The 10,114-nt window shown below is 31.5% G+C and overlaps 1 protein-coding gene across 1 annotated transcript; it reads left to right on the top strand.

Annotated features, from left to right (window-relative positions):
- On the top strand, positions 1–7,167 carry LOC146923439 (cation/H(+) antiporter 15-like). Its single transcript, XM_085708585.1, has 3 exons — positions 1–288; positions 4,416–5,417; positions 5,691–7,167. The coding sequence occupies exons 1-3, from the start codon at positions 70–72 to the stop codon at positions 6,912–6,914; spliced, it is 2,445 nt and encodes an 814-aa protein (XP_085564711.1). The 5' UTR covers positions 1–69; the 3' UTR covers positions 6,915–7,167.
- The last annotated feature ends 2,947 nt before the right edge of the window (positions 7,168–10,114 follow it).

Here is a 10,114-nt window from a genome sequence, read left to right as displayed (position 1 = left end):
GCCTTCCTCTTCGTCAACATATTCTCTTCTCCAAATATATCAAGCTTGATTTGCAGTAATTAACGTGACATGGCTGCAAGAAGCGAAAACGCGAATGTTACCGGCAAGTGGGAATGTGAACACATGATCAAGTTCCAAAGATCAAAAGGAATTTTCTTTCATGATAACCCATTTAGTTACACATTGCCGGTGTTATTTATACAAACCTCTTTAGTTTCTATCTTGACCTCAATTTTACAATTCCTACTAGCACCACTTGGACAGACCAGCTTCGTTCCACAAATACTGGTAATTTATTTAATATTTCTGAAATATGTTTGTTAGAATTGAAATACTAGTTTCTTCTCTCATTCTATTAATGGGAATATGCTGGGAACCTTTATATTTGCGGCAAAATCTGAAAAAAAAAATATGGCGGATGGGGATATAATTTGGGTTATGAGGTGGTTGCGGAGATCTCATATTCCATTATGCTTGCAGTTGTGGATTGCAATTTAAAACCATGCGAGTAAAAATTAAGATTGATACATTTGCTATTATGATTATATATTTTTTAGGAGAAGTATTGAAACTTCATTGATCATTGATGTATCAAGTTATAAAGTGAATACATATTGAAATTAGGTATTGATGAAATAAGAAAGAGAAAAAAACTCCAAATGATCATTGAAATTGAAAAACAAATACTCATGTCACATTAATTATTTATCATCATTCAGTTTAGTCTCTAAGATAGTATCCAAGGTACCGTTTGAATTGATGAAATATATTAGATGTCAAGAAGTGGGGTGTTTAGGGTTCAAACCTCATCCCCTGCATATATTATGCAATGTTCCTACCAACTGAGTTAAACTCTTGGGGACATACGTACGCTTATTTGAAACACACTTAACATGCAACAACTTATTAGTAAAAAAAAACTTATTCTCGATATTTAATATTTTAGATAAATAATACCCTTAAATCATAAAAATATAAACTTGACATAAACCAATACAATATTATGATATATTAATTCTTATGAAACTTTTTATACGAATTTTATGACGGCATGGAACAAATTTTTCATTCCACTATTTGAAAAGTGAAAAAAAATGGAATGTGATAATTTTTTTTCTATTTAGTTTTTATCCTTATTTCAAAAATATCTTTTATTTTTTTTGACGAACAAAAATATCTTTTATTAAATTATAAAAAATTACAAATGCATGATATATCAATATTATCATTGCTTTCACTTTGTTTATTTATATTTAAAGGAAAGGTAAATTAATTCATTAATGTTTAAAATTGAAATTTTAAAGAAAAAGAAAGAGCAAAATACTATTAGTTTTCTACATGATATATCATCACATTTTATGAAACTATAGGAAAACAAGGAAATGCAATATTGTTAAGAACTATTGTTCAATTTGAAGAATGCACGGCATGAGCTTAAAATGTCCATGATACCATTTTATGGGATAAAGAACACATAAAGTTGATATATAAAACTGAATTATTGAATCAATGATCTAAGTACAAGTTAGTTACATGAAGTATATTTATAGAGCTATCAATCTAACTAGTTAACTTGTCTAACAAGTTACCTGTTCTAACTAACTAGATCATCTATTGTAATTGTTATTTTATGAGGTTGATGAGTTGTCTATAGTACTTGTAATTTTAAGTTTTTTTTTTTGTTTTGGACCTTCATCACATCAAATTACAAAATTTATAGTACTTTCGCCTCATGTAATTTGAGCAAATTATTTCAGTTTACCTCCTGCCATATCATCGATTTTGTACAGTTAAAATTCATGAAGGTCCAAAACAATTACAAGGATGTAATCTAAACAAAAAAATTTACAAGAGGAGAACCGAAAGTAACCTATATTACAGGGGGTAAATCTATTAACCCTACTTTTATTTATATGCAAGACTTTATTTGTTTCTTTCAAAGTGTAACTGCAAAATTGGATACAAAATTTTGTTTTTTTAAAAGAAGTCAAATTAACCGACCAAAGTTAATACGAAGAGAATCGAAATTGGATACGAAATTAGTACATAAATGTAGAGCCACCCCTATTATTGCCACCCTTCTGCCCGTGAAAAATCTACATATATATGTTAAAACAAACAAAGCTTATTACAATCTTGTTCTGGAAAATTCTAGAGGAAAGGGTAGTTTTAGAGATATTTTAGCATATTCAAGCATACCGAATAATAACAAATAAATTTCCCTTGCATGGACTTATTCAAACACTTTAAGCCCTAATTAATCCATTTGAATTGAGGAATTCCTAAAAAACAAAACCACATTTCCACCAAATTAGACATATAACCTTTTTTGTTAGACAAAAGGATAAATATATTAAATACAATTTATAGACAAAAGGAGAAATATATTAAATAAAAATAAAGAGATACAGAAGATTATGTGACATTAGACTTGGCCCAGTACAATCCGTTTGTGAATACATCATGATAATACAAACCAAGTGGACCAACCCTAATCCGTCATAACAAAGCAAGTATTCATTACGAGTGTCACACAGTGAACTCCCGTACTGGTGCGAAACCAGATTACAAACAGATATGAAGATTGAACATCTCTAAGGATAAAAAAGGGTTCGAAATTGGCAAATAGATCAACCATCAACACAAAACCAAGATCTATGTACGAACAACAGCGTGAACAAAGTAGCAGGCATGATAGCTCTTTCGACAATAACAATTCGAACACATTCACAAGGACTAAGACGGATAAGAAGCCAGTGCTAGAGTGAAGGTAGACTTGACGCCTTGAGACCTACAAATCTCAATAGACTTTGGACATCAGATAATCGAAGAGCACAAGAACACCAACACGACTAGTTTCACAAGAACAGACATGTTTAAACCTAGATCAAATGATAAGTCCAACACATTAGTAACCAAACAACCCTTTCGAGCTAATAGAACAAGAGCCTTTCAGGTTTTAGAATCTGAATTACCACAAAAGAGGTCACATTTGTTACCACTCAATCTCTGATCAAAAATAGAAACAAAAAAAACATAAAACCAAATAATACAAAGAGATGCAAAAAAAAAATAATGACACAAAATAACTAGTGCAAACAAACACCCACCCAAACACGATACAAACTCAAATCTCCAGCACAAACCTTCAGAATTCAACAACCAATCCGAGAAGAGTACCACATTTAAATCTATAAAACCATGCATGCTGAGAAACTCAAAACAAAATCCGGGGAGACGGTGGCCACTGGCGCTGCCGATTCAAAACAGCCCTTAAAGAACAACTGCGGTGGAGCCAACAATTTAGGGAGAAGTGGTGGTGGCGCCTACGGCAAACACACCACCCATATGTTGCTCCATCAGATCAAAATGATTTTAATGTGTCGAAGAAGATAAATGTGAGTTGTCGTTGGGATATTGAAGGAGAGGAAGAGAGGTTCATACTGTTTGTTTAACACGGCAAAAAGAAAAGTGATGCTGGTAAAAAAAAAATATGCAAGTCTTTGCAATGCCTCCTTTTAATTCGCTGATTATGATCATGAAATAACAATTAGTCAAGTTGCACAAAATAGAGAAAGGAAAGAGAAGGAAAAAACACAGCCTAATTACAGCAAATCACACAAACTAACTCGTATACATTGAAAATGATTTTCTTAAAAATGTACATATTGCCAAGCCACATAATAATCAATATAAATGACAATAAACCATGAACACGTCAAATGATTTCAAGATATAAACAAAATTACCTCTAGAAAATTTCGCCTCTCACACCGGCTTCCTTCCATTTTCTTCCAATTTGGCCTATTTTGGAAGAAGAAAGAGAGATAGAGAGAATAATGAATGAGTAACAAAACATAAATTATGAGTGAATAAATGCAAGAATAGGAAATCATAGTTGCCGTAGGAGAGTGGTTTGAAGTTTGTATCTACGTCCTAGCTTGTGGTTTTCGATTTACAATTCTCATATAGAGAAGTTGAAAATGGGAGTGAATTTATATGAGACTAGTAAAGAGAGGAGAATAAAGAGAGAATAGTTTCTTTGTTTATTGTGAGGAAGGAAAATTTCTGTTTGTTTGTGACAAAATTAGTGATTGTATATTGTGTTGGACTTAGTTGTTGATTCCGATTTCAATTTTTTGGGGTATTTAAGGCCCGAATTCATACATCAAACGAGGAAAATTTGAATTTTCAAATATTATGTGTCGCAAAGATCAATCCTTTAAAAAAAAAAGTGAAGAACGATGATGAATTGCTCTTTCAAATACATCTTGATTTATGTGCTTGATGTAATCCTTGGAAGGTAAAAAATGGTTAAGAAAATTGTTCTTCCAAATGATTATTTGGCAACAAAATGTTTAAAAGTTGACATATGAACATGTTAATTAATTCTTTTGTTTTTGAAATGTATTCAGGGTGGCTTAATGCTTGGACCATCTATTATCGGGCAAAGTGAGTTCCTAAAAAAATGGCTATTCTCACCAAAAACATTCTACATAAGCCAGACAATCGCATATTTTGGGTGCATGATGTTCAATTTCTTGATTGGAGTAAAAGTCGATGTAACTCTTATGACAAGATTAGGGAAAAAAGCTTGGGCAATTGGAATAGTTTCATTGCTCATCCCATTAATAATGAGCACAATAATCTTGCTTCTTCTACGATTAGTACTAACCCTTGACCCAATTTCCTTCAAGTCCTTATTTGCCATAGTATTTGTCTTTTCAACCGGTTCGGTACACTCCACCGCAGTCCACTTAGCCGATTTAAAGCTGTTAAATACTGAAATAGGTGATATAGCACTATCTGCATCCATGGTGAATGGAATCATTTGCTTAGTGTTGATTACTGCAGTAAACACACAAAAACAATCAAGTTTAAAGAAAGACAAATCTTATAATTGGATGACAGTTTCTTTTCTTGTTATGGTTGTTTTCATAATATGTGTTCTTAGACCCATAATGCTTTGGATGGTAAGAAAAACGCCAGAAGGAAAACCAATCAAAGAATCATACATAATGTACGTGTTTTTAATGTTACTCGGCTGTGCATTTGTTAGTGAGTTGATCGGAGAACGTTATTTAGTCGGGGCTGTTATTTTAGGTATGGTTGTACCTGATGGACCTCCATTAGGATCAGCATTGGCTGAAAGATTGGATACAATGGTGTCGGCGATTTACTTGCCATTGTATTTTCTTTATATGGCTAATAAATTCAAATTGTTTCTAATTGATGCTCGTAGCTTTTTAATAGTACAAGTTGTTGCTATAATTGCAACTTTGGGGAAGATTGCTGGAACTATGTTGCCTTCAATTTATTGGAAGATGCCAGTTACTGATGTTCTATCTTTAGGACTACTTATGAGTGCTAATGGCATTACACAATTCATTTACTTGCAGACTGCTCTAAATCTTAAGGTAAGAAACATTATAACTTTCTTCTCATTTTCAATCATGTATGCGGTTAATTTGCATAAAGAGCAAAATGAGGAGTAAACCTTCAAATTTAGTTGTTATATTATTCCATATGGTCCTTATTATTACTAGAAGATTTTCAAAAAAGAAAAGTTTGGTTCTATTTATAAGAAAATGTCACAATTTTTACTGATGTCAATCAATAATTGCTAAGTATTTTTTTTTTCTATGAATGTCTACATATTTGAATGTGAATATATATGTGATTTGTTGCAGACTGTAAATGATAAATACTATGCAAATGCGTTGATACCTTTAATATGGTTAACTGGAGCCACAACACCCATTGTGAAATTCCTATATGATCCATCTAAGAGGTACTTATCCTTAAATAGGAGAAAAACCATTGAACAATCAACTTCAGATAGTGAACTACGTCTCATGGCATGTATACACAGTCAAGAAAACACACCATCCATTATTAATCTTCTTGAAATGTCAAACCCTTCATTGAAAAATCCAATTTGTTTCTATGTCCTACATCTTATTCAACTTAGAGGACGAGTAACACCAGTTTTCATAGATCATCAACCAACATGCAACAGGGAGAATCCACCGCACTCGGCGAGTTATTCACAACACATAATAAATGCATTTAGATTGTATGAGCAACAAAATTCAAACAATGTGGTTGTGAAACTCTTCACATCGATTTCTCCTTATGAGACGATGCATAATGAGATATGTATGCAAGTTGCTGAGAAGAGAGTTTGTTTGTTGATTCTTCCATTTCATAGACAGTGGATTCCAAATGGGTCTTCAAAGTCAGCAGCCCCGATTCGCGCATTAAATCGTCATCTTCTTAGAACAGCACCTTGTTCTGTTGGGATTTTAATCGAACGCGGAACTTTGAGTAGGAATAATCCTCTGACTAGTGTTTCATTTTTTAGTGTTGGAATGGTTTTTATAGAAGGTGAGGACGACCGTGAAGCATTAGCATACGCGATGCGAATGGCACATCACCCGAACGTAAGGATCACTTTGGTTCGAATAATGGAGCCTCGAAAGAAAAATAGGAACTTGATCAACAGGGATCCGGATGGCGATTCGATTCACAGGTTTAAAGTGGATTGTATCCAAATTAAACGCCATGATTATAAAGAGGAAATAGCAAGAGATAGTATTGAATTGATAAATGTTATAAGGTCACTTGACGGTTGTTTTGATTTAGTTTTGGTTGGTAGAAGACATGCAAGTGAGTCAAATTTGTTTAGTGGATTGTCAGAGTGGAATGAGTATCCAGAACTTGGTCCTATTGGAGACATGATAGTGGCTTCAGATTCTACTTTTGATGGTTCTGTTTTGGTGGTTCAGCAACAAAAGAAGTCAGGAGTTGGTTATCATGATTTGAATCTAGATTCTGGTATCTTCAAAACAAAACAAGAACTTGTAACCATTGTGGAAGTACCTCGTGATAGAAAGGTTTGGCCAATTATTTGATCAACTATGTTGTTTAGACGCACAAAAACATTAATATATGGTGTTTAACATTGTATATACTAGGGACATAAAATAGGGAGAAAAAAAATACTAGGGATATGTACATCAGACATTTTTTTTTTAGGGAACATACATTAGTCATCATGTATTGTTGACTTTTATTTTTCATGATAATTATTTTGTTAATACCTAGTTGATAAGGATAAGATGAGAACATGCTCTTTTAATCAATACCTTCTTGGACATTTTCTAATTGATTTCTCTACTTGATCCAAATAGAAATTTTTCTTGGGAGACTAATAAACCTATTTGGTTCATTGCATTTAAATAGAGGAGATGAAAATTTGTCTTTCTATAACTTCAGATTTGATTCATTCTACACCGATCAATTACAGCTGAACAGTTGGAAAATAAATAAATTAAATGCATATAAAATATGGTAAATTTCTTGTAAAATAATGGTAAATATTTGATGCATTAAGAGTAATGAAACAACCCAAAAACCCTATAGTATAGACGACAATAAGATTTTATTAATGTAACACGACCTAATAGCAGTGGTTTCTTAATGGAGTTATTGATGTATTATTATACTAAGTATTCAATACTATAAAAATGGGCTAAGATATCGCTTTCTTCAAGTTATTTATTTAAAAGCACTATTGTAAAGGGCGTTGCTAAGATAATATAGTGCTTTTTTAGTTTAGTATACAGCGCGCCTAAACAGTGTTTTTATAGCGCTTTAGTCTTAAGCGGTATCAAAGGATGACTTTTGATAACCCTTAAAGTAAGAACAGCCATCTAAAATGGGTTTTAAATAACGCTTCTATCTTTAAGTGCTATTACGATACAACTCATGCTAGTGTTTGTTTTTAAAACGCTATGCAATATTTGGTTTAGATAGCGTTTTATTTCATTAAGCCTTGTAAAACATTGTAGTTTTAATAGCGTTTTATAAAAATAAGCGCTACAATAAGCATTGTTAATTTTTTACAAAAAAATTATAAAAATGCATTTTTTTATTAATTAAAATCAAAATATATATGTTTGGCACATTATAATTGAGACTATTATTTATCAAATATAATATTAACATATCATAGAATCTCTTTTTTAACTTATATCAAATGAGTTTGAAATAACTTCTACTATTTTTGAATGAATTTCCAAAAAAAATCCATTTTTAGAAATTCAAAGAAAAATCCATTTTTTAAAAATCTAAAACAACCAGGCGCTTAGGCAGATTGGCAAATTATTCACGTACATAAATTTTCTTTTTATTAGTGTAACTTAATAAATCATGTATGTGATCACATTCCAAGATTATTCACTTGAAAAGCCATAAAGCACTTATATTGTAACTAAAAAACATCTTTTTATTAGTGTAACTATAAAAATTATCACGTCTATGATCACATTCAAAGATTTTCAAGATAATTTTCTTTTTATTAGTGTAACTAAGTTATTCACTTATATTAGTGTAAGTAAATAGGCTTCGTGAAATTATCTCCCAACATATATACAACAGTCTGCGATCACATTCCAAGATTGGGCCATAAAATACAAAATGTCAATTTAGACACTAGAAGTTGTCAACATGGAAGCTGAACAACAAGGATTTTAAGCGAATCATATCATATGAAATATAGAGTACCTCGTACACAGCACTCGCACTCAAACATATAACCAAAATATATATAAACATATGCTCTAATTTGAATTTATCTGCCAACAAATTCACACTAATTATTTAGTTTCAATTTTCATTTGATAGCTACAGGGTTGTTTCCACCAACCTTATATATATATATATATATATATATATATATATATATATATATATATATTGAATCCCGCTGTTCCCAACTTCAGTGTTAGACAACACTAGGTTTTCAAGAGAGTGAAGCATGAAAGAAAAATAACTATAACTTCCAATCCAAATATTGGACTCCTAAAGTCTTAGATATGGACTGATTTGTTATCCCATAATTCCCATGATAGTAATAATAATAATATTAACAATAGCAACCAATTAAAATTAGGTAACAGACACTAAGTGTTCATTAAGATTATTCAAATCAAACATGTAAACATCCTGTTCCATTCCAAAAAGCATTCAACACTCGAAAAAAAGCTTATTTTCATTCATTATTCTAGGTATTCCGGTTTACATAAAACCTCCACTTGATGGAGGACTTGATGAATTAACTACCTGATATAAAAAAAAAGAAGACTAATGATTTTCAGAATCGTCATAGTATCTATATCATATATAAAACTTTACAGTTACAACAAACATTTAAAACGATTTCAAAAAATTAGTAAATTAAATTGTTACTAGAAAAATCTAGAACTAAAATCAATAAAAGATTGGTGTGAGAGATATACCTAGAGAAAGAATCACTGGAGAAAGAGTTTTTGTTTTTTAAAAGCGCTATCTAAACCTCCGTGTTTTGATTTATTGCGCTTTAGTGTTAAAAACGCTATTAATTGGGCGCTATATTTTCCCACTTTTGTGGTAGTGATTTGTTTTTTATTTTATAAACACACTCAAAAAGTATACAGTAACCACTTTTTTAAGCAGTGTAACCACTTATTTAAATGGTTAGTATATTGAAATCAAATCAATTAAACTAGAAAAGAACAATAAGATCACGTGATAAGAGAGATGTTAGGGACAATCACTTATCAAATGCTTAGGGGGTTAGTGTAATAGCACAGGCATAAAAGGCCCAACATAAAGGCCCATCAAGAACATGGCTAGAAGGCCAATAAGCAGGTCAAGTCAAGGTCCATCGAGGTGACAACCTCGTCAGGCTCATCAGGCCACATGGTGCAATACATGATTCAACCTCCTCCATCACCTCAAAAAAATTAACTCCTCAAACGGTGCACAAGACAAGATAACGACCTCATGTGTTATATAAACTGTTAATATAAGATGTTGTAAGAAAAAAAATATATTTTTGATGTTTAATAGCCATTGTATATACATTCTATTCATTAAAAAAATACAATGGCTACACTTTAATAAATAATACACTTTATTTATTGACAAAATTTTGCCTTTGTTATATATAATCTGTTTTGATCGACTTCATTGAAAAAATACACTTTAACAAATAATAACTTTATTCGTCAAAAACATAATATACTTTAACATATGGATCTTATGAACATCCATTCATTAATAATCTAAT

This window comes from Medicago sativa, chromosome 5, assembly GCF_051527215.1.
Source record: "Medicago sativa cultivar Bolivia chromosome 5, Bolivia_mono, whole genome shotgun sequence".
Taxonomy (NCBI): Eukaryota; Viridiplantae; Streptophyta; class Magnoliopsida; order Fabales; family Fabaceae; genus Medicago; species Medicago sativa.
The sequence above is the reverse complement of the archived record's forward strand: the minus strand, read 5'-3'. Positions and strand labels throughout refer to the sequence as shown.

Excerpts from the sequence above, each read along its gene's own strand:
- LOC146923439 (XM_085708585.1), top strand. The coding sequence starts at position 70 with ATGGCTGCAAGAAGCGAAAACGCGAATGTTACCGGCAAGTGGGAATGT. Across the intron at positions 289-4,415 it reads GCTTCGTTCCACAAATACTG|GGTGGCTTAATGCTTGGACC; the intron begins GTAATTTATTTA and ends AAATGTATTCAG. Across the intron at positions 5,418-5,690 it reads AGACTGCTCTAAATCTTAAG|ACTGTAAATGATAAATACTA; the intron begins GTAAGAAACATT and ends GATTTGTTGCAG.